General features: G+C 44.8%; 1 protein-coding gene across 2 annotated transcripts in view; it reads left to right on the top strand.

Annotated features, from left to right (window-relative positions):
- The window catches only part of ktn1 (kinectin 1), a 33,649-nt gene extending 10,490 nt beyond the window's left edge, over positions 1 to 23,159 (top strand). Inside the window, exons 2-34 of one of the 2 annotated variants that reach the window (XM_021584882.3) lie at positions 5,836 to 6,446; positions 6,704 to 6,859; positions 7,064 to 7,168; positions 7,344 to 7,579; positions 7,747 to 7,878; positions 8,048 to 8,154; positions 8,308 to 8,452; positions 8,893 to 8,989; positions 9,114 to 9,292; positions 9,598 to 9,666; positions 11,264 to 11,301; positions 11,429 to 11,519; positions 11,917 to 11,985; positions 12,087 to 12,124; positions 12,243 to 12,333; positions 12,447 to 12,515; positions 12,628 to 12,665; positions 12,777 to 12,867; positions 13,019 to 13,116; positions 13,218 to 13,317; positions 13,418 to 13,458; positions 13,578 to 13,668; positions 14,788 to 14,874; positions 17,937 to 18,026; positions 18,256 to 18,372; positions 18,459 to 18,548; positions 18,647 to 18,739; positions 19,018 to 19,086; positions 19,219 to 19,302; positions 21,273 to 21,356; positions 21,578 to 21,667; positions 21,926 to 22,036; positions 22,173 to 23,159. In XM_021584882.3, coding sequence (XP_021440557.1) covers positions 5,837 to 6,446; positions 6,704 to 6,859; positions 7,064 to 7,168; positions 7,344 to 7,579; positions 7,747 to 7,878; positions 8,048 to 8,154; positions 8,308 to 8,452; positions 8,893 to 8,989; positions 9,114 to 9,292; positions 9,598 to 9,666; positions 11,264 to 11,301; positions 11,429 to 11,519; positions 11,917 to 11,985; positions 12,087 to 12,124; positions 12,243 to 12,333; positions 12,447 to 12,515; positions 12,628 to 12,665; positions 12,777 to 12,867; positions 13,019 to 13,116; positions 13,218 to 13,317; positions 13,418 to 13,458; positions 13,578 to 13,668; positions 14,788 to 14,874; positions 17,937 to 18,026; positions 18,256 to 18,372; positions 18,459 to 18,548; positions 18,647 to 18,739; positions 19,018 to 19,086; positions 19,219 to 19,302; positions 21,273 to 21,356; positions 21,578 to 21,667; positions 21,926 to 22,036; positions 22,173 to 22,196 — 3,630 coding nt within the window. In that variant the 5' untranslated portion in view covers position 5,836 and the 3' untranslated portion in view covers positions 22,197 to 23,159. The remainder of the gene's footprint in view (positions 1 to 5,835; positions 6,447 to 6,703; positions 6,860 to 7,063; positions 7,169 to 7,343; positions 7,580 to 7,746; positions 7,879 to 8,047; positions 8,155 to 8,307; positions 8,453 to 8,892; positions 8,990 to 9,113; positions 9,293 to 9,597; positions 9,667 to 11,263; positions 11,302 to 11,428; positions 11,520 to 11,916; positions 11,986 to 12,086; positions 12,125 to 12,242; positions 12,334 to 12,446; positions 12,516 to 12,627; positions 12,666 to 12,776; positions 12,868 to 13,018; positions 13,117 to 13,217; positions 13,318 to 13,417; positions 13,459 to 13,577; positions 13,669 to 14,787; positions 14,875 to 17,936; positions 18,027 to 18,255; positions 18,373 to 18,458; positions 18,549 to 18,646; positions 18,740 to 19,017; positions 19,087 to 19,218; positions 19,303 to 21,272; positions 21,357 to 21,577; positions 21,668 to 21,925; positions 22,037 to 22,172) is intronic. The other variant, XM_021584884.3, reaches the window with a different exon arrangement.
- The last annotated feature ends 1,291 nt before the right edge of the window (positions 23,160 to 24,450 follow it).

The following is a 24,450-nucleotide window of genomic DNA, read 5'->3' as shown; positions in this document are numbered from 1 at the left end:
CCTCAGGTTTTCGCCTGCAATATCAGTTCTGTTATACTCACAGACAATATTTTGACAGTTTTGGAAACTTTAGACTGTATATGCATATTCTAGTTTCTGGGCCTGAGAAATAGGCCGTTTCAAATGGGCGCGTTTTTTTTTGCCAAAAATGTGTCACATGATCTGTCACATGATCTCAGTTTATATATACACCTGTTCTGAAAGGCCCCAGAGTCTGCAACACCACTAAGCAAGGGGTACTACCAAGCAAATTAACAATACTGACACAAAGTAGCCTGTGAATACCTGGCAGTATGATATTATGATTATTTCCATCAATCCAGTGGGTATTTGTTTTGCAAACTCTGCCATCACGTGTGCTACAAAACAGCCTCTTGCTAGGTGCCAAAATATTATATCACAATATAAAAAATGAATAAATGACGGTATAATGGTATTTGATTGTATTTTGTCTTTGAAAAATACAATGTCAAAATATGCTTTCTGGGTAGTTCATGACCCTAGTGTGCCAGTTCTTGCTGTGAGATGTTACCCAACTCTTCCAAGGCACCTGCAAGTTCCCAGACATTTCTGGGGGGGAATGGCCCTAGCCCTCACCCTCCGATCCAACACGTCCCAGACATGCTCAATGGGATTGAGATCCGGGCTCTTCACTGGCCATGTCAGAACACTGACATTTCTGTCTTGCAGGAAATCACGCACAGAATGAGCAGTATGGCTGGTGGCATTGTCATGCTGGAGGGTCCTGTCAGGATGAGCCTGCAGGAAGGGTACCACATGAGGGAGGAGGATGTCTTCCCTGTAACGCACAGCGTTGAGATTGCCTGCAATGACAACAAGCTCAGTCCGAGGATGCAGTGACACACCGCCCCAGACCATGATGGACCCTCCACCTCCAAATCAATCCTGCTCCAGAGTACAGGCCTCGGTATAACGCTCATTCCTTCAACGATAAACGTGAATCCGACCATCACCCCTGGTGAGACAAACCGGCGACTCGTCAGTGAAGAGCACTGTCTGGTCCAGCAACGGTGGGTTTGGACCCATAGGCGACATTATTGCTGGTGATGTCTGGTGAGGACCTGCCTTACAACAGGCCTACAAGCCCTCAGTCCAGCCTCTCTCAGCCTATTACGGACAGTCTGAGCACTGATGGAGGGATTGTGCGTTCCTGGTGTAACTCGGGCAGCTGTTGCCATCCTGTACCTGTCCTGCAGGTGTGATGTTCGGATGTACCGATCCTGTGCAGGTCTTGTTACACGTGGTCTGCCACTGCGAGGACGATCAGCTGTCCGTCCTGTCTCCCTGTAGCGTCGTCTTAGGTGCCTCGCTGTACGGACATTGCAATTTATTGCCCTGGGCACATCTGCAGTCCTCATGCCTCCTTGCAGTATGCCTAAGGCATGTTCACGCAGATGAGCAGGGACCCTGGGCATCTTTCTTTTGGTGTTTTTCAGTCAGTAGAAAGGCCTCTTTAGTGTCTTAAGTTTTCATAACTGTGACCTTAATTGCCTACCGTCTGTAAGCTGTTAGTGTCTTAATGACCATTCCTCAGGTGCATTTTCATTAATTGTTTATGGTTCATTGAACCAAGCATGGGAAACCAGTGTTTAAACCCTTTATAATGAAGATCTGTGAAGTTATTTTGATTTTTACGAATAATCTTTGAAAGACAGGGTCCTGAAAGGGGACTTTTCTTTTTTTTGCCGAGTTGACATTTAAAAGTGATTTTCCATTTATACTGTTCAATCCAACTCCAAGCAATTATTTTCTGCATTTCCTGCACTTTTATTATAATTTCCACACTGTGCCACATCGAATGCTTAAAGGGATACCATGGGATTTTTGTCAATGAGGCCCTTTATCTACTTCCCTAGAGTAAGATGAACTTGTAGATACCATTTGTATGGCTCTGTGTCCAGCAGGAAGGAAGTTGGAGGTAGTTTTGTGAGCCAATGTTAACTAGCGTTAGTGCAATGACTGCTAGCAGATACCCATAGACTTGGTTATCCACAAGTTCATCTGAGTCTGGGGAAGTAGATAAAGGGCCTCATTGCCATAATCCCAAAGCATCCCTTTAAGACTAGGGATGGGCATCAGTAATCGAGTACTTGAACAGACGTTTATGCGCGATCTTTAACCAGCGATTTTATTATTTTTTCAAATACTGTAAAACTATTTGGTAGCATGTGCTTCGTGGCTGCCCAAATGGTCAAGTGAAATTGTCTTAAACAGCTTGCTTGGACTCTAGTGTTCCATTTGTACATGTGGGGCAAAACAAACAAGAAGCCAAGCATTTATTATTATTTTTTACCTCAATTCCCTTCCTCCTCCGTGTCTCATTCGCGTTCCGACTGCTCCCTACACGTGCTGAGTGCACACACACGCTCCCGTTAGGCCTACATAAATAAATCTAACTTTTTTTTATCCCTTTTTATTTTTACCAGGTAAGTTGACTGAGAACACATTCTCATTTACAGCAACGACCTGGGGAATAGTTACAGAAGGGATGAATGAGCCAATTGTAAGCTGGGGATGATTAGGTGACTGTGATGGTATGAGTGCCAGATTGGGAATTTAACCCCGGTGTCCTGGCTAACATCCCTACTCTTACGATAAGTGCCATGGGATCTTTAGTGACCACAGAGAGTCAGGACACCCATTTAACGTCTCACCTGAAAGACGACACCCTACACAAGGCAATGTCCTGGGGCATTGGGATATATATTTTTAGACCAGAGGAAAGAGTGCCTCCTACTGGCCCTCCCTCACCACTTCCAGCAGCATCTTGTCTGTCATCCAGGGACTGACCGAGACCAACCCTGCTTAGCTTCAGATGCAAGCCAGCGGTGGGATGCAGGGTGGTTTGGTGCTGGCATAACTGATGGGATACACAAGCTACATTCCTTGCAAAATGGTACGTTTTTATCACAAATTGGTTGATTTTGAAGTAGGAACATGTGTTCCAACAACGAGCTGCAGTTTTGGAATAAGTGTGTCCTGTCTATTTTCCTCTTGGGCTACTTTGCAAACTACTTGTATTTTTTTGTTTAATTGGTTAGCCTATGCTATAACCCCCCTAAACATATAGGTTCCACACTGAAAATAGGTGAAAACATTAGTTTGATAAAGACTGAGCATATTTAAGTGTAGCCTACTTACTTACTACTTACCAAACGGATGTCGGTGGCCGTAATTCATCCCCATGCAGTGTTCAATGTGGAATTGTTAGAAGCCTCTAAAAATAAGGTAGAATAAACTAAATCTAAAGCCTGTATATCGAAAAGAGAGCTTTTTGTTGGTAACCCTGTGAAAAAATGATTTCAACTTGCCAATTTGAGCCCGGTTTGAATGATCACTTTTTAAGAATAACTGTTCCAGACAACTTTCTATTTTATTCTCTTTTTATATTACATGTGTTTTTTACTATAAAATAGATGTCTTGACTGTGATAAGGGCTCTGGAAATAACAGCAGCTTTTCTTCTAAATTAACAAAGCAATGCTATGCCATTGAGGGTACTGCATTTTTGAAGATTGTATTCCGTAATATCATTTGACATTAAGATGAATTTATTGAAACCTAAATGCCACTTGCCGCCTTTTTTTTACTGAGAGTGTGTGATATATAATCTCACATTTTGTTACGTTACAGCCTTAATCTAAAATGGATTAAATAAAAATACTCTCAATACCCCATAATGACAAAGCAAAAACAGGTTTTTAGAAGTTTGAAAATGTATTAAAAATATAAAACAGATACCTTATTTGCATAAGTATTCAGACCCTTTGCTATGAGACTCGAAATTGAACTCAGGTGCATCCCGTTTCCATTGAGCATCATTGATGTTTCTGCAACTTGACACCTGCGGTAAATTCAATTGATTAGACATGCTTTGGAAACGCACACACCTGTTTATATAATGTCCCACAGTTGACAGTGCATGTCGGAGCAAAAATTAAGCCGTGAGGTCGAAGGAATTGTCCATAGAGCTCCGAGACAGGATTGTGTCGAGGCACAGATCTGGGGAAGCGTACCAAAACATTTCTGCAGCATTGATGGTCCCCAAGAACATAGTGTCTTGCTGTTTCCAAGACACTTCCTAGAGCTGGCTGCCTGGCCAAACTGAGCAATCGGGGGAGAAGGGCCTTGGTCAGGGAGGTGACCAAGAACCAAATGGTCACTCTTGACTGACAGAGCTCCTCTGTGGAGTTGGGAGAATCTTCTAGAAGGACAACCATCTCTGCAGCTCTTCAACAATAAAACCTTTTATACTAGGGTGGCCAGATGAAAGCCACTACTCAGTAAAGGGCACATGGCAACCCGCTTGGAGTTTGCCAAAAGGCACCTAAAAGACTCGGACCACAGCACCATACTGTGGGGATGTTTTTCAATGGCAGGGACTTGGAGACTAGTCAGGATCAAGGCAAAGTATAGAGATCCTTGATGAAATGCCTGGAGCACTCAGGACCTCAGACTGGGGTGGAGGTTCACCTTCCAACAGGACAACGACCCTAAGCACACAGCAAAGACAACGCAGGAGTGACAAGTCTCTGAATGTCCTTGAGTGGCCCAGCCAGAGTGCGGACTTGAACCCGATCAAACATCTCTGGAGAGACCTGAAAATAGCTGTGCAGGGAGGTGTCATTCAACCTGACCGAGTTTTAGCGGATCTGCAGGGAAGAATGGGAGAAACTCCCCAAATACAGGTGTGCCAAGCTTGTAGCATCATACCCACGACTCAAGGCTGTAATCGCTGCCAAAGGTGCTTCAACAAAGTACTGGGTAAAGGGTCTGAATACATCTAAATGTAATATTTAAGTTTTTAAATAGCCCTGGCAGACCCCCCAGGGCACTTGGCTGGCTACTTTTTCTATTTGGCTGGCTAGTGTGTGTGTGTGTGTGTGTGTGTGTGTGTGTAAAGAAGGTAGGCTGTGGGCCGGGACAGTGTAGTCTAATAGGATCATATCACAGAGACGAGTGAGGGAGGACGCACACTATCACCCCTCGTACACTCACTCTCTCTCACTCACACACATACATTCTCACTGCACAGGGCTGGTTCTCTCATTCAGCAGACAACCTCTAGAAAAAGTAATTGAGTTATATTTATTACAAATCAATTCATGCGGTGTGGGAAAAGGCATTAGGTTTTCTGCTGTAGTATATCAAACCCATAAAGTATTGAGGACGTGTCACCATCAGGGAGGCACTGGGAGCGAGGTGGAATGCCTTCTGGCATTCATATCAGGCTGTCTGGAAGTATCCAAAGCTGTTTTAAATAATAATTTGGGGGCGTGACTATATATGTCCTGTTATACACGTGTGTGTGTGTGTGTGTGTGTGTGTGTGTGTGTGTGTGTGTGTGTTTGCCTATCCCAACTCCCATTGACACACCCGCAGGGAGTGGGGTCACCATTGTACAGCGCCCTCGGAACTAGGTTAAGTGCCTTGCTCAAGGGCAGGGTAACAGATTTTTCACCTCGTCGGGTCCAGTATTCAAACCAGCGACCTTTCGGTTACTGGCCCCAGTGCTCTAACCTAGAGACTACCATCCGCCCCATTTCACGTTAGCCCATTTCCCTTTCACTGGGATGGGGCTGTGCCAGTGTCTGGCTGGCCTTGAAGTTTGGAATTAAAGCAACTTTTAAAAATCTAAAATATGTGTCAACAAAGCGATATAGGACATTTGGGCATGAACTGATCAGCTATTTTGATATTCAATATTTGCAGCTATGCACCATTTGTATTTATTTTATTTCTTGGCTATGTTGAAAGTTGGTTATGTGCATATGACGTGCATGATACCAAAGACTTATTCTTGCTCTCTCTTCAGAATGGCGCTGGACATCTATGACTCTCAGTACCTGGTGATCCTGGCCCCCTCCCTGGTCATCGCCCTCATCTTCCTCTTCTTCTGGCTCTTCATGAAGGAGACCTCCTATGACGAGGTGCTGGCCAGGCAGAAACGAGACCTCAAGCTGCCACCCTCCAAACCAGAAACCCGCAAGAAGAACGATAAGAAAAAGAGCAAGAAGAAAGAGAGCAGTAGTAGAGGGGAAGGAGGAGAGTCTGAGGAAGACCTGCGTGACTTTGACGTGGCTGATGCTGTGAGCAGTTCCACTGCGGAGGAGGAGGAGGAGGAGCCTGTCCCTGTGGCTCCACCCACCCCTGTTTCTGCCCCTGTGGCATCGCCAGCCGAGGCCCCTGCAGGGGTGAGGGAGAGGAAGAAGGAGAAGAAAGCCGCAAAGGCAGCTGCAGCTGCTCCTCCTGCTGAGATGCCTTCGGTGAATGGCTCCAAGCAAGCTGGTCACAAAGCAGAGCCCCCTGCCCCAGTGGCTAAACCCAGTCCCCCCATACCCCAGCCTGACCCTCAGCCCCCAGCCCAGGCTCAGACCCCCCCCCAGTCCTCTGGCAAGAAGAAGAAGAAGCAGAAGACAGAGGCTGGTGAGTAGAAGGCCAGGGTGACTTTCATAGGATAAGAGGATGTGGTTCACTATGCGCTTGCCTGTGTCTGCAGACGGGGCTAGCGCCTTCCCCGAGGCCACTTGTTAGTGTCCTCCTGAATCAAATCAGATTATTTAAAGCCCAGTATGAGTAGTGAGCAGGACCTTCTACACAAATGGATCACAAGGCCATCATAATGGCATCCTCTTTTCCTCCATCTCTAAAGCCTAATTGTCCTCGTGTTGGTTCCTGTCTAGTGGAAGAAGAGATTAAGGTGGATAAAGCTCCAGCTCCAGTCAAAAAGGAGGTTCCTGTGCCGGTGGAAACCAAAGCCCAGGATGGAGCGGCCCCCACAGCCACCTCAACCAGTAGCAAGAAGAAGAACTCTGCCAAGAAGCAGAAGACTGAGCATGGTAAGGAGGATGTAGACCTACTGATACTGCAGGTTAATCAAAGTCAGAGCAGGTTCAGACATTGTTCGAAGCTACTAGCAGAAAGCAAAAAAATCGTACTCTGCCTTTTTAAAAATATTTATATTTATGAAATCCTTGGGCCCACTCTCAATTTGTGTGCCTTGTCTGGCCCCAAATATGACAATGTGTTTCGGTATCCCTCAGCCCAAGTGGATGATATCCAGCCTGACTCTGCAGGTCCTGCTAACCACCATGGTGATGCGCCCTCCAAGGGAAGTGTCAAGAAACAGAAGAATGAGATGGATAAAGGTGAGAAACCTACACTCCAATAGATAGCTACTATATCATGTTTAAACCTGACATATGAACAATTACATTTGATAAATCTATTTAAACTGCATCATTCTATTCCACTCCGCTGCCATGCAACACTTGTATAACACATCATAGTTCATCCTATGCCTTTATGTGTGTGTATTTGTAGAGAACTCTGAGGTGAAGCTGAAGGAGCTGCTTTTGGGCCTGGGAAGTCTGGCCCTGTCACAGGCAGAGGCTGTCAGTGTGGTCACTGTGCTTAAAGAGAAGAACCCATCTGCCCTGGACGCTTGGCAGAAGTCTGCAGCTAAGGCTGACCCCTCATCCCTGGAGAGAGAGAGGCTCCTCACCACTCTGCAGGAGGAGGCCTCCATCGCCAAGGACAAGGTCCAGCAGCTCAGCAAGGTGCACCTATACATACTCATAAGATGACCTTAACCCGACCATACCGGTACCAAAATATATATCCATAGACTACATCACTGGTTTATTACCTGTGGAATCTAGCAGTGGCTTGGTGGCATTTCATTCCAGTACTGATCCGCTGCCATTTCTGCCCTGTCCGCTGTTAGGAGCTGCAGCAGGAGAAGCAGAAGACTGTGAGGGCGGAGGCTGTTCTGAGGGACCAGCGTGGGGCGCTGGAGAAGGAGCTGAATGTCATGCAGGCTAAATCCCAGGGAGAGCTCCAGGGCATACAGATGAAGGTGACCACCATTCACCACTCTGATACCTTTACTTAAACAGGCCAAACCTCAACTACCGTCACTTTTTACTGTCATGCTTTATACTCCAACATCAGTCCTGAGGCAGTATAGACGAGTGTTTCTGTATGATACTGTATGTGTGGTCGTACTGACTCCCAATGTTGTGTAGTTCCAGAAGCTGAGGGAGCAGCTGGAGGGTCAGATCGCCAGGCTGCAGCAGGAGAACGGCATCCTGAGAGATGCAGTCAGCTCTGCCACCAACCAGATGGAGAGCAAGTGAGTGCCACCTCCCAGCCAGCTGTTTCTAGATTATAAAGATGTTAAGTTCTTTGATAGGTATTGTATTGCACTGTAAGAATACTAGTTGCCTTTGAGGCACGGCATGGATGAGTGTGTGGGTTATAATAGTGGTTGTGGTGTGCATGGCAGGCAGTCGTCGGAGCTGAACCAGCTGCGCTCTGAGTACTCTGGTCTGATGAAAGAGCTGACGGAGAACAACAACAAGCTGCAGCAGGAGGAGCACCAGAGGAAGTCGCTGGAGGTCAACTATAAGCAGAATGTGTCTCAGCTGGAGGTATGTGGTTTGTCAGGGGAGGGGCAAATGACTCACACGGGCATCTAATTTAATTATTTATTCAGCCCATAGTTCACTCGGCTGCCTCAGAGATTGAACACAAAGGAATCTCTCCTTCGTGGTCAGACCTGGACTGGACTGTTTCGGGTTTCTCACTGTAACCATGGGAGGGCCTGTGTCCGCCCTTCCTAAGGGGGGGGGGGGGGGGGGGGGGGGGGGTTCTGGGTGGTGTGTAATAGAACAGGGAAGTGGAGGATTGTGTTAGCTCAGGAAGTGGGTCTGTTTGAGGCTTTGTGCTCAGTATGAACACTGCTTCCCTGCAACAGACACCCAGGTCGGCCTTTCCTGTGTTCATAACCACAGTACAGTGAGATGGATTCTGAGAGGTTGTCAGTGTATGTGCACTGTTAAAGTGCCAAGTGTTGTCCTGTGATCACCAGGCTCAACTGCAGGAAGCTAAGCGCCGCTGGGACGAGCTCCAGAACTACCTCCACAATGTCAACGCAGAGAGGGAGAAACTTCATGCTGCTAAAGAAGGTGCTCAAGAGATTCTATAAACAGACCTCTGAAAGGCAAACGAATGCACGACTCATTGCCAATATGTAACAAATGTTACATGTGACGAAGGTGATATGACTGGGTCTGGTGTCTCCTCTCTCAGAGCTGCAGAGCCAGCTGCTGGCGGTGGAGACCGAAATGAGCAACAAGAACAAGGAGATCCAGACGCTGCACAGCAGCCTGACCGACACCATAGTGTCCAAGGACCAGGTGGAGCAGAAGGTGATGCAGCTGCTGGAGGTGTCCCAGCACAGCCTGGCTGACAACTCAGCGCAGGTCCAGGTAGGGGAACACAGCCCTAATTGTTGTAATGACTGTAATGTGTAATGTGATGTGTATAACAATAACACATTCCCTAGTGTTTACATTCACCAGTGGTTGACAGTTAAACTTGGAAGTTGTAGTTATTGTGCCAGGTATAAACAGGACTTCACATTCAGCCCATTCGGAAACGAGGGAGAGAAGTAGTTAAAGGGGAACAGTTTTAGTTGAGAGACTGAGATGGGCCAAATATTTGAAGTATTTTAGTATTTATATTTTTCATATTCTGGTATGCACTCAACATAACATCCTTTTAACCCTGACAGGATCTCCTGAGGGAAAACAGTGGCCTTCAGACCCAGATTGAGACTCTGCAGAACCAGTTGAGCTCACAGGTATGTTTCACCCTTTAGTTCGTCAACAAGAGTTCATATGTACAGTACCAGTCAAAGTTTGGACACACCTACTCATTCAAGGGTTTTTCTTTATTTTTACTATTTTCTACATTGTAGAATAATGGTGATGACATCAACACTATGAAATAACACAAATGGAATCATGTAGTAACTAAAAAAGTGCTAAACAAATCAAAATATATTTGAGATTCTTCAAAGTAGCCACCCTTTGCCTTGATGACAGCTTTGCACACTCTTGGCATTCTCTCAACCAGCTTCATGAGGAATGCATTTCCAACAGTCTAGAAGGAGTTCCCACATATGCTGAGCACTTGTTGGCTGCTTTTCCTTCACTCTCCAGTCCAACTCATCCCAAACCATCTCATTTGGGTTGAGGTTGGGTGATTGTGGAGGCCAGGTCATCTGATGCAGAACTCCATCACTCTCCTTCTTGGTCAAATAGCCCTTACACAGCCTGAAGGTGTGTTTTGGGTAATTGTCCTGTTGAAAAACAAATTATAGTCCCACTAAACTCAAACCAGATGGGATGGCATATCACTGCAGAATACTGTGGTAGCCATGCAGGGTAAGTGTGCCTTGAATTCTAAATAAATCCCCAACAGTGTCACCAGCAAAGCACCCTACATCACACCTCCTCCATACTTCTCGGTGGGAACCACACAGATCACCCGTTCGTTCACCTACTCTGCGTCTCACAAAGACACGGCAGTTGTAACCAAAAATCTCACATTTGGACATTGATTGTGTTTCGTGGCCCAAGCAAGTCTCTTTTTCTTATTGGTGTCCTTTTAGTAGTGGTTTCTTTGCAGCAATTTGACCATGGAAGCCTGATTCACTCAACATCAACTGTTCAGAGGAGACGGTCTGTTACTTGAACTCTCTGAAGCATTTGTTTGGGCTGCAATCTGAGGTGCAGTTAACTCTGAACTTATCCTCTGCAGCAGCGGTAACTGGGTCTTCCTTTCTTGTGGCGGTCCTCATGAGAGCCAGTTTCCTCATAGCGCTTGATGGTTTTTGCGACTGGACTTGAAGAAACGTTCAAAATTCTTAATTTTCCAGATTGACTGATCTTCATGTCTTAAAGTAATGATGGACTGTTGTTTCTCTTTGCTTATTTGAGCTGTTCTTGCCATAATATGGACTTGGTCTTTTACCAAATAGGGCTATCTTCTGTATACCACCCCTACCTTGTCACAACACATTTGATTGGCTCAAATGCATTAAGAAGGAAAGTAATTCCACTATTTAAGGCACACCTGTTAATTTAAATACATTCCAGGTGACTACCTCATGTAGCTGGTTGAGAGAATGCCAAGAGTGTGCAAGGCTGTCATCAAGGGTGGCTAATTTGAAGAATCCCAAATATAAAATATGTTTGGATTTATTTAACTTTTTTGGTTACTACATGATTCCATATGTGTTATTTCATCATTTGATGTCTTTACTATTATTCTACAATGTAGAAAATAGTAAAAGATCAAGAAAAAAACCTTGAATGAGTAGGTGTGTCCAACCCTTTTTGACTGGTACTGTATATGTGAGTGTGTTGTGACCACTGTCTTCCCTCCTCTTTCAGGCCACTACTGTATCCCACTTTGAGGAGCTACAGAAGCTGTAAGTGTTTCCCCAGCCCACTTGCACATCTGTCCTTGAATGTCTGTTCCTTATAATGTCCTCTCTGACTCTTGTCCCTGTCATATGGGTTGTGTTGCTGACTCTTGCCCTGTGTGGTTGTGTCCAGGCTGGCTGAGAAGGAACTGCAGAGGAAGAGTCTGGAGGACTCCCTGAATGGTGAGAGGAGCAGTGGTGCCAGCAGGGAAACTAACATGCAGGTACCTACAGTAATACTGTCTAAACCCCCATTATTACACCAGCTCTGTAAAATACGGTCTGTTAACCGGATGGAATGTGTTGAGCTGTAGGAATGCTGCTCACAGTACATTGGATTGATTTGTGGGCTTACTATACATGGAAGTTATTTCTGTGTGTAGCATAGTAGCTAGTACAGTTATAAAACAGAACTATGATAAGCCCTCTGGGCTGCCTTTGTTCATTAAAACAAAGTAAATTAGCTGAAAATTGTCATTAGGATAAAGATATTATCAAACTACTGTAGACCTACATGCACACTGTCAAATGAATGAAATGAAATGAGTGATATCTCCTTTGTGTGAGATGAATGTTGTTGAATCTGGGCTTCCTGCCCTCACCCTCCTCTCTCCTCCACAGGCCATGCACAATGAGAACATGTCACTGAAGGTAGAGCTCCAGAATCTGCAGGCTCAGATTTCTGAACAGGTCAGAAGTAAAACACGCCTGTTTTCTTAGATGGAACTCCTGCTGTGATCTACCAGTTCCTCAGTATGCATAACTCTGACACACCCTCTCTCCCCATCTAGACTGCTTCTCAGCTGACCTTGGATCAGTTCCAGAGGAGGTATGTGAGAACAGAGAGCATTAAGACCACACCAGAAAACAATGCTCTACTTCACATTGACCGTGTCTCACTATGTCTTTGTGTTGTTGACCCCCCCCCCCCCCACACACACACACAGTTTCCAAGAGCGGGAGGAGAACATCAAGACTGTGGAGGACCTGCTGAAGATGGGGCTGATTGAGGTGGCCAATAAGGAGGAGGAATTGAAGGTGAGCAGGGTTCATGAATGAGCTTGATCATTCCCACCAGATAAACACAGTTTTGATCGTGCATTTTGTAAATAAAAATGAAGTGTTTGAAATCAAATTGCTTTCTCTGTCAGACTGTAAGAGAAGAGAAGGAGGTTCTGAAACAAGAGATGGAGGTTTTAAAGCTTCAGACTACTGAACAGGTATGTTATGCACACTTTTTCCCCCCCACACGGCTCTACTGTCTCTTTTTATTTTGATAGTCTCAACTCCGTTCCCTCATGAATTCTCCCTCTTGTCTTTTCCTACTCTCAGACATTGTCCGATTCGATAGTGGATGCACTACAGAGCAAGTAAGTCAATGAAAATACCACTTTTTCCTTAGCAACTGCTATGAAACAGCTTGCCATATTCATGGTCAATTTGTTCTGTGTTCGCTAAGTTTTGTTGTTCTGTGTTTCAAGGATCCAAGAGAAAGATGAGCAGATTAAGTCAATGGAGGAGAGCCTACAGGCAGCACAGGAGAGTGACTCCAGCAATGGGATGACCATTGAGGTGTGTGTTCATAGTCTCTCTCTCAAAATTCAAGTTAAGTGCTTTATTGGCATGTGTTTAGACTTTTCCCAATGTTACTGTTTTGGTTCTAGACTGTGCTGTGTCTCCCTGCTGGGTGTTTGGTGTGACCCGGTGTTTGTTGTCCCTGCAGTCTCTGGAGCAGCAGGTGGTGGGGCTGGAGCAGCTGAGACAGAAGGAGGCGGAGGACACCACCAGTGCCAGAAACCAGCTCCTAGAACTACAGACACAGTAAGCCTACTGTACTATCCTTAAGCCTACTGTTCTACTCTTTCCTACTCGATTACTGCATTATACCCTGAGAAATTAGACAGACACACACTCTGTTGCAGGCTTGCTGCTAAGGACCAGGAGATCCAGACCCTACAGAGTGAGTTGGAGGCGAGGGCCAAGGAGGTGAGCGACAAGGTGCAGGAGCTACAGCAGCAACAGGTGAGGGAAGAGGTGGAAACAGTTCATTGGTCATCTGTATTGGCTGAATGGGAGAGGGTGAAAAATAATAAGATGTCATTTACTTTTTTTCTTGTTCTAGATGACCCACACTGAAGCCCCAAGCCCGGAACTGCTGACAGCGTGAGTAACAGCAATACTTCACAGAATTCCCTTCAGTATACAGTAGGTGTCCCTTGGCATGGGGCTATCCAGCAGCGTTATGCTTGGTAATGTATGTGTGGTGGTGTTCTGTCCTCCAGGTTGGCAGAGAAGGAGAAGCAGGTGTCTGATCTCCAGGGAGAGCTGGCAAAGCTGAGGGAGTCCCTGGAGCTTCACAGGAGCAAGAACAACGTAGGTGTCCCGTCCTGTGCTGCAGACTGTCCTGCTGCTTCCCCAGCCCACACCCACACTACCTACCTCTCCAGTCTAGACCTGACATACATCTGCAGACCTCATCCTGTATATACTCTGCTAAACCAGGGGTTCTCAAACCCTTCCTCGGGAACCCCCCCCCAGCCGTTCTATTTATTTAAACTATTCTGGAGCTAACACACCTGATTCAACTTGTCATCTAATTATCAAGACATTGACTAGGTGAATCGGATGAGTTAGAAAAGGGCTACAACAAAATTGTGACATGTCTGGGGGGTCCCTGAGAGGTTTGAGAACCACTGCCCTAAACCACACCCCTCAGTGATGTCACTCTACCTATTCATCTGCAGTCCTGTGCACCTCTGCTTCAAATGAATAATCTCACTCTACTCATTTTCCCAAGTGGATAAATTGCATTTTGTCGCAGACTATGAATGAAATTAATTAAGCTACTTGAAATTATTCAAGTCAGTAATTTCTCTACCGTTTACATTTTAGTCCTGTTAATTTGAAATTTCATGCTTATGTTGGCTAAGGCTTTCTACAATCAAACAGAATAGTTAAGGGATGTCAGTCTACTCTGCTCTGTTCATGGCCATGTTTACAAGGAGTCCCTATTTCTGTGTCCACAGTATAACAACAGCCTTGTTTTACAGAGACTGAGAGCTACCTTGTTGGCTAGCTCTGTATAACGTGATTTGGCTTTTCCTATCTAGGTACATTTGACTTTTTTGGCAGTGAGCTGCAGCTCTCCAGATTCTTTCAGTGTCTATCCCAAATACCTCTACTGAGTGACTAACTGTTTGTTTTTGCCTATACAATTTAGTGGCCGATTCTTTCAAAGACTCAATCGTTAGATGGGCAGCTCATGTTAAGCTGCGCTTGACCCTTAGACTGGTTTACAGGTAAAGTGCAGTGAGGATTTTCTTTTAAACCTACACTCAGAAACAGGAAAGGACAGCTGTACAGAAAAGGAGAGTAGAAAATAGTATTAGCTAATGGTTCTCTGTTCGTCCGTATATGAATTGTTTGTGTTGGTCACTGCATACTTTTCCCTGAGGCTGAACTGAAAGTCGTATCTCTTTTGAAACTGACTAGGAGCTTCGGGTGAAAAACTGGAGCGCTATGGAGGCTCTGGCAGCCACCGAGTCCATGCTTCAGGGGAAACTTGGCAAAGCCCTCAAGGTTCGGACGCTGCTTCCAGTCTGCTTCACTCTAGATTGAAAACTTGATTCATCCCCAAACAGCTATTGCCATAATCGACCAGTGAGATTACTCCATGATTCATACATATGCTGCTGCATACTGATTTCTCCCCTCTTTCTGCACTCTGGCCCTGAATAATTGTCTCCATTAGCTATACCTCTCTCAGGAATATCAGGAAGACTAATGAACTTTATGCACTTTACCACTGCTGTTCTTGAGTTCTGCTTGCTATTCTGCGCTAGAATCTGCTTTACTTATACAGTTGTATAACTACATAAATTCCAGTGCAAAGTAAAACTGTGAATTGAAAATGAGTGTGCAGTGACTGACTCCAGATTTCATGTAGCGGGATGGTCATATTCGTGATGCTCCTCTCACTTCCTGCCATGTGCTTCTCTCATTTCCTTTCCCCAATTCTGCATGTGTTCCATTATGCCTTGTGATGTGTATACACTGACATCAATACAGCCATCAGCCGCTAGTGAAATTCTATTCCAAGAAATTTGATCCTGCAGAATTGCCGTTTAGAAAATGATGTCCAGATTATGTGCAAAGTGTCAACATCGTTATTTTGTGTAAAATCATTTTTGAAAACATGCTAAAATAACAGTGATACCATTGATCAACATACATAAATCTTTCAGTTTGTGTACGCCACCACCTTACTGCATTGACCTATATACTGAACAAAAATATAAACGCAGCATGCCACAATTTTAAATCGGCAGTGGTGGAAAAAGTACCCAATTGTCATACTTGAGTTAAAGTAAAGATACCTTCATAGAAAATGGCTCAAGTGAAAGTCACCCAGTAAATACTACTTGAGTAAAATATACTTAAGTATGAATAATTTCAAGTTCCTTAAATTAAGCAAACCAGTAGGCACAATTTTATTTTTGTATTTTATTTACGGATAGCCACGGGTACACTCCAACACATTTACAAACAAAGCATGTGTGTTTAGTGACTCCGCCAGATCAGAGACAGTGGGGATGACCAGGGACGTTCTCTTGATAAGTGTGTGAATTGGACCAGGGAAAATGTATGGTGTAAAAATTGCATCCTTTTATTTAGGAATGTAGTAAAGTAAAAGTTGTCAAATATGAAGTACAGATCCACAAAAAATTACTTTAGTACTTTAAAGTATTTTTACTTAAGTACTTTACACCAATTGAAATAAATAAATGAGGCTCTAATCTATGGATTTCATATGAGAATGGGAATACAGATTGGTCACATGCTGTATCTTAAATTTTTTTTATTTTTTAAAGTAGGTGTGTGGATCAGAACCAGTCAGTATCTGGTGTGACCACCATTTGCCTCATGCAGTGCGACACATCTCCTTTGCATAGAGTTGATCAGGCTGTTGTTGATTGTGGCCTGTGGAATGTTGTCCTACTGGGTCGAAATTGCTGGATATTGGCGGGAACTGGAACACTGTCTTACAGGTTGATCCAGAGCATCCCAAACCTGCTCAATGGGTGACATGTCTGAGTATGCAGGCCATGGAAAAAGTGTGTGGCCGTGCGTTGTCATGCTGAAGAAACATGAGGTGATGGCGGCGGATGAGTGGCACGACAATGGACCTCAGGAACTCGTCACGGCATCTCTGCATTCAAATTCCCATTGATACAATGCAATTCTGTTCGTTGTCCGTCGCTTATGCCTGCCCATAACCCCACCGCCACCATGGGGCACTCTGATTCCAACTGACATCTGCAAACTGCTCACCCACACAATGCTATACACGTGCACTGCGGTTGTGAAGCCGGTTGGACATTCTCTCCAATGACATTGGAGATGGCCTACGGTAGAGAAATGAACATTAAATTCTCTGGCAACAGCTCTGGTGGACATTCTTGCAGTCAGCATGCCAATTGCACGCTCCCTCAACTTTTGGCATCTGTGACGTTGTATTGTGTGACAACTGCAGCAATTTTTCAGCTCTGCGAGAAATACGCTATTTTGTGTGTTATATTTTACTTTAGTGTAGAAACCAGACTGTAATATTGACACAAGTTCCTCTGCTGTAGCTGCTGTTAATATCCACCCAGCTGTTTCCTTGGGGTTTTTCTAGTCCTCTTCATCAGTGAGAATATGATCTGCCATTACCCTTTGCTTAGCCGTATGTATTTAGGGACCCACTAATAAACCATAGACTAACAGATTGCTCTCCTACTATAAACAGTTGTGGGGGTTCGGTATATTTTTGCCACAGTTCTAACCCCTAATGACTCGCTCCTCATGTCCATAAAGCAGACCGGGTACATGGTGAACTGATTTTCCCAGCAGCTGCTCTCGGCCATCTTGGTACAGTAAAAATGGCCTTCATTTTAAGCTGAGTGTAGGAGTTCCTGGACACCTGTTGTGTGCTCTCAGGAAAATGCATGCTCATACACAATCCAAAGCATATGTCACAGCGTAGATCCCTTTCCCCTTACAACACAAGGTGTTAATGAGAGTAGAGGTGGCCAGGACACCTCTCTCCTCCTGAGAGTTTCAAGCCCTGTGCAGCTAGTGGGATTAATGGTACCAACGTAGTGGGTTTTGTTTGGTGGTTCTTCATCACAGAGCACCACACGTGCTTCCATGGGAAGAATGTTAGCTCCTCCGGGGCATTACTGCAACTGAATGAACAAGAGTGAGTAACATGTTCCTCCTTGAAAGGAGACCAATGTGAACTTTGAACCTGTGGAGAGCAGAGCGGGGTCTAAACTTAATGAACTCGTCTCGTGGTGGTGCGTGGCTGCTGAACGCTGGGGTGGATGAATACTTGCTTGAAGCACACTCAATAAATGAGCCGTTGAAAATGTTAGCTGTTTGTTGCACTGGAGTGTCGTGGAGAGGGAGTTGTGTTTGTCACAGGCCATGCTCCTGTATGCACTCTGAGATGGGAGAGGTGAAACCAAGCGAGCAGAGAGGTAGCGATTTGAGGTGTTGGATGTTTTCCTGCACTGTGTGTGTGTGTGTGTGAGCCCTGAGTGTAGTCCATGTTGAACATCCACGTTTCTCTTCCTTCTCGCTCTCCTCTACCTCTTCAGGAGCACCAGACAGCCCTGGAGACAGCTCAGGTAGAGTGTCGAGAGGTTTTGCACAGACTGCTACCCAACGTGCCTCTGCCTGCTGAACATGTAAGGTCTCACAATACAGTATATAATGTGCCATTTAGCAAACACTTTTACCCAAAGCGACTCAGTCATGCATGCATATGTTTTACATATGGGTGTCCCGGGAATTGAACCCACTATACTAGCGTTGCAAGAGCCATCCTCTACCAACTGCCATACAGAGAACCACATGATGTGATATTAAATTCTAAGTTAATCTGTTCCACATGGTCTATTGTTGTGTATCTCTCAGAACCACCAGGAGTGGCTGCAGAGGTTTGAGACTGCAGTGAAAGAGGCCCCAGCAGCAGAGGTGACCCTAGCAGCAGAGCCCAGACCTTCAGCTCCAGGGGGCTCAGAGGACACCAAGGTTTCCTTTTACAAAGACTTTTATGTTTTAAAATGTCTGAGAACTGGGGTGGAAAGAAGTGAAACCAGGGCTGTTCCTTTCACCAGATATTGGCTGATAAGCTGAAGGAATCAGAAGAGGCCCAGAAGGTTCTACAGAAAGATTGTGAGACATACAAGAAAGTGTTGGCTGAGACGGTAAGGCGACGCTCTCTATCAGTGTCCTGTAGATGACGTTAAAAAGGTGTTGTGAGGAGGCTGTGAAACTAACCTGTAATAACCTCTACTGTCCACAGGAGGGCATCCTGCAGCGCCTCCAGAGCAGTGTAGAGCAGGAAGAGTCTCGCTGGAAGGTGAAGCTGAATCTGTCACAGACAGAGCTGAAAGAGGTGAACACTGAAGAACATTAAATTAACCTCAAATTGTTTATATTGCACTTTTAACAATATCATTGGTATGTGTGGTGCAGTGGAGACTGGTGGGAGGAGCTATAGGAGGATGGGCTCATTGTAAGGCTGGAATGGAATAAATGGGACAGCATCAAACACATGAAAACCACGTTTGACTCCGTTCCTTCATTTCCGCCATTACAATCACCTCCTATAGGTCCTTCCACCAGCATCCACTGGTGTGGTGCTTAGTCACTCTCCTGCCCTTTCTTTTCTAGATGAGTGTGAAAGTGGCAGCACTGGAGCAGGAGGTGGACAGGATGAGTGACCTCGGGGAGCTGGACAACGTCAGTCCTTCAGTTTAATACTTTACATACCGCACAGCAATTGTATTATTTAGTCACTTTACATCAGTTGACACATTCAATTTAATAGATTTTCATACATAGCTAAAAATGCAATATTTTGTTCGTCCATAGTTGAGAAGGGACAAGCAGTACCTTGAGTCTGAGCTGGAGAGAGCAGAGCACGAGAGCGCCACCTATGTGACGGAGGTCAGCGAGGTGAGCTGACTCAACTTCCTGTCATCTACCTGTCATACTCGGTCATTTCATAGTGGTTATCCATCTATGTAGTCATAGGGGCGGCAGGTAGCCTAGCGGTTAAGAGCGTTGGACCAGTAACCAAAAGGTTGTTGGTTCGAATCCCCGAGGTGACTAGGTGAAAAGTCTGTCTGTGCCCTTAAGCAAGGTACTAAACCGTAATTACTCTGGATAAGAGGCTCTGATAAAATGCAAATGTAGTCATTCCCCTCTGCATTGTCTCTGGGTGTTACTGTACTTGCTATATGTTTATGGAGCTTGTCTCTTTGTTTACTGTTTGTGGTATCCACCATTGTGTTTGTACATGCAACAGTTGGACATTACATTCATACACACAACACATTTTTCATTGTAGAATGCTCTGTTTTTAGAGGGTTTACGAACTTCACACAGTAACTTAAAGCACTTTATGTTTTTCTAGTTGTTTCCTGTAAAATCATTGGAGTCCCTTTGCAGGCACACGGAACAGAAACATTCCAGCTGCATTCATTCAAATCATCACACGTTTCTCCGGAGAGTGAGAGTATTTTATGTAGGTCGCTGTAGATCATTGGTCAGATCGAGAACCATCGAACTCTCCTAAACAGCTTTAGATGCTATTACACTCACACCCTAATTCACTACTAGGACACACCCTAGAAGCCAATCACCCAAGCCGTTCCCTTGCTTCAGCTGTGTAGCGTTGTTTCCCCGGGTCCCACAGCCGCTCGTTGAAAACATCTCACACTTCATTTCAGTTTAAAGATCTGTTGACTGAACTGCAGAGCTAACTTGATGGCTCTTATACAGAAACAGTCAGGCAGAATGAGGAGTTGAATTTGGTAAGCCTTGCTCACCCATATAGGTAGAGCTCCCGTAACCTGTCCCTCTTCCTTACTTCACCAGCACCACCACCCAATGTTATCTCTGGGGTCATCACCTGCCTTTGGAATACATGGTTCTCAATGTCCTTTGGGAGTCATGATTCTCAATGTCCTTTGGGAGTCATTCCAGCTATCTATCTACAACCTCTGGATACACTAGTGATATAAGTTTAAATGCAACAGGCTAAACTGTTTTTATATGCATGTGTAAGGTGGGTTTTCTTTGCTTTTTGGAGGAAGTTATATTCTTAGTGTAACGATAGACTGAGCTATTAGTATCATTGGTTATAGATGGACATTCCTTACTCGTGATAGGACAGACTTAAAACACTACTGTTTCCATCCTGCACACTATCCACTATCCCCCTCAAACTCAACTCAACTCTGGACCTTGAAGCCAGTTCCACTGTTTTTTCCCCCTTGTTCTCCTATTGTCAGGGACTGATTTTAGCTAGGTGCAATTATCAGGTAGAACAGAAAACCAGCAGGCTTCCAGACCTCATAGAGTAAGTGTTGAATAGCCCTGCACTATCCCATCACTACCACTAAAAGGCTTACGGTGGCTTTCTGCTACTCCTGTACAGGCCAATGAGCTTCTCCATGTCGGCCATCTTTGGGGATACATTCTATGTCTTCAACTGCACGCACACTTTCATCATATTATCATTCATTTGCCTCCACACACAGTTGAAACATTTTCAACGTCTCCCTGTCTTGACGTCTCTCTTGTCACCCTTCTGTCTGTGAATGCCTTCAAGGATACCTGAACATTTTGATTTTTTCATTTGACAATGCATAAAAAAAAAAAAATGTTTGTCAGTGTCTAGCTAATTATTATTAGTTTAGTAGATATAGCTACATGTCTACCTCAACTGCTCTAAAAGCCAAGTGAAAACAGTTTTGGTGTATGCAGATGTTTGCATTTTATTGGTAGAAATATACAAATATATCACCTCATGTATATGCAAATTCCCCCCTCCAAACAGTTTGAGATCAGATTTCACCAGGAGTGGAATGGTCATTGTCATGTGTTAAGTGTCTCATCTCTCTGTTGGTGTTTGGTTGCAGCTGAAGACCCAGCTGACTGAGACTCTGTCTAAACTGGAGACTGAGGAGCATGAGAGGCAGAAGGTGGCTGGGGATCTCTATAAGGTAAGACAGCCCCTCAGGATTGGACTACCATAAGTTTATGTTTGGATATACATTGTTGTTAGATAAATAGTTTGTTACCAGTCCCAAGTCTAGAATGAAACACTCTAGGAGCTAAATCCACTCTGAACATTTGAATACGTGGATGTGTTGAACACGCTTATATTACCTGAAATGTAAGCTTAAATGTTTCTTGTAATTTCCCCCATCCTGCTCCACCTCAGGCCCAGCAGTCTCTGGATCTGATCCAGGAGGAGTTCTGCAAAGAGACCGGCCAGGGTGACCTGATAGAGAACAGCAACCTCTCATCACACGTAAGACTTACTGGAGGGGAAGGGGAACTTTGTCTGTGGCTGGGTCGATTTTTTATTTTTATTTTAAATATTAGTTTTGAAGTCAGTCACGCATATGATCTAGGTAGTGTACATTTGTGGTAAAAACACAGGTAGCTATGAGTATTTGTAGTATTGTATGTTAAATGTAACCAGTCTTTACCTAGGGGTAGTTTTATTGACCAGTAGGTGTAGTTATATTGAAAGTGACCAGAGGGGATTAACTACACCGTCCCTCAGGAGGATATTGACAGGAAGGAGAAGAAGACTGCAGACCTAAACCAAACTGTGAGGGAACTGCAGCAGCTGCTACTGGCTGTCAACCGGCAACTCACCAAGGGACAAGAGGCGGTAGGACATTGGATAACTCGGCAATCAAAAGAAGGCTTTGAAATATAGGAGTCAATTTACAATAAATGGAGGGTATAACTGGCATGTAAGTCTTCGTTGTAACTCTAAAGAGATATTGAACTGTGCTTTCTTGCAGGAATCAGACTCGCCTGAAGTATAGGGAGGGGAGGATGGACCCTCTCTAGAGACAACCTCTCCACCTCTACCTCTCTTATCATGCCCTCATCCTCTCCTGCTATACTCCTCGCTTTCCCTTTCACCTGTACTGTAGGCAGCCTCTTGCTGACCCCATGCCCAGTGCTGACCTATAACCTCTGACCCCCACCTGCTCCTCCTCAGCAGGGTCAGGGAGAGACCTGGCTGGGCCCCAGAGCAGAGGGGCTCCCTTAAACTACAAACACGCCGAACACCAAACCAGACCTTACTACTGCAAAAGCCCACCACATTCCTCATGATCCCAACAGCACAGCCAGAACTAAAAGCATCCTACACATTCAGACTGTGTGGCATCCCCCCCCCCCCCCCTGTTTAGTACCCCCTTTTTTTCAATGGAACGCTTTGAATACATCGTATTTCTCTGTTAGTTTTCTTTGTCAAGAAGGCGAATAAGTGGATTCCTAAATTAACTTTGGGTTCTTTGTCCTTTTAAGTTAAAAAAGGAAAAATGTATTGTTTAAAAAAGTAACTGTTGGGACCTGCTGACTGTACACTACAATTGTTGATCTCTTTGACTCCTGTCCTGACAACTCAAACACGTACATGTGCTGATTCATGAATACATAACTACTGTACATGCATACTTTGGCTGAGTATTGGGAGGGGAAGGGGAGGGTCCCAGCATGTCAGATGGGGCACTAAGTAACTGTAACCATGGAGATCCGTAGAGGAAGTCTGTAAGTGCAGAGCCAGTAGGAGGGAGGCTGTGGCTTTGCCTCGCTGTGGGAGCAGAACGGCAGGTCTACCGAGCTGAGGTTTTTAATCCTTCTGTAACTATTAGAGGAATCCCATATTATCTGTAATCAACGCTCGCTATATTGTTGGTAATTTCATTAACACTGAATATTTCAGGGGGGGGGGTTTTGTAACAGGTGATCGTTAGTAAAAAGGATGCTTGAAAAATCTGCTTAGTGTCCTGTCTTCAGTTCTGCTCATCTTGACTGCACTTTCTTTGCCATACCACTGAGGGGCACCAATCTTCCAGACCTTACCTCTGCTTTTAAGAGCAAAGATGGGGCCTAGTTCATTGCAATTTTGTCCATTCTACACTTACAAAATCAACCCCTCAACACATCTAGAAACCACCTTGAAATGTTGTGCCTACCTGAGGGTTGAGGGAAGCTTTTTTTGTTGCTTTCATCTATCGGATACTTTCAGACCTATGAAATGTAATTTAGACCCGAACTAAACAAAGGGAAGGCCATTAACTCTGCTCAGTTTTTACGCTGATGACCAACGTTCTAAGTGCATGACTAATAAATATAATAATGTAAGGCTGTCCTCCCCTTTCAAGACAATCATGTTGCTGTCATGTGGTGGGTGTAATTTTAGGACACAGGAGGGCATTCGTGTGATTATGGTGTGTTAGCATGACACCTCAATTATGAAACTTTGTGTGACCCAGGTTGCCAACAGGATGGCAACGAAACGTTACTCAACAGGTTAATTCCGCATTCTTGCAAAACATTGTTTCATCATGCTATAGTTTAGTGGAAGTATGGCTGTGAGCTGAAATGGTATAAATAGCTGGGGTTTAGCTAGAATAATGACTGTGGCTGTGGTAACGAAATAATAGATCGCCAAGAAGGACAACTGCCCCCTACTGTTATCTGGAAACTTTACAACTGGAAATATGATCAGGTTTGTCACTGGCAGCTGTACAAGCAGTGGATCAGTGAATTACATATCCTGCTTTTACCTTCCATTCCGGTGGAGTTCAACATGTTAGGGAGGACATCGCATCTCTGGCGTATACTTCTGACCACATTCAGATGATTCAGAGGGGTTGAGTTAAATGCCGAAGACACATCTCGGTTGAATGACTAGGTATCCCTTTCCCATATACTGTAGTTCATTTAAGAATTAGCCTTGAGTGTTTGTTTCCGACTTTACCTTAGCTAAGACGGAGAGGAAACACCAGTTCTAAAATGGCATGATCATAGAATTGACATTGTGTGTGTGTGAGTCAATGTAGTACACTCATTGCTCTGCGCTTGTCACCTGTAAACTTGCATGTGGTCCTTCAGGACTGAAGAATAACAACAGGACTTTTGTTCAGCACAGGGGTCAGGGGAGAAAGTAGCACAGGATCAGCACATTCCAAAAATTCTCCCACTGTCATGCTGCAGTCAGCTGATTATGGGCCTTAACCATCATGGAGACCTAGCTATCGACAGAACAGGTGCCTCAGCATAACC

This window comes from Oncorhynchus mykiss, chromosome 25 (genome assembly GCF_057628025.1).
Source record: "Oncorhynchus mykiss isolate SJ-2025 chromosome 25, ASM5762802v1, whole genome shotgun sequence".
In the NCBI taxonomy this organism is placed as follows: domain Eukaryota; kingdom Metazoa; phylum Chordata; class Actinopteri; order Salmoniformes; family Salmonidae; genus Oncorhynchus; species Oncorhynchus mykiss.
This window is presented reverse-complemented; position numbering and strand designations above follow the sequence as displayed.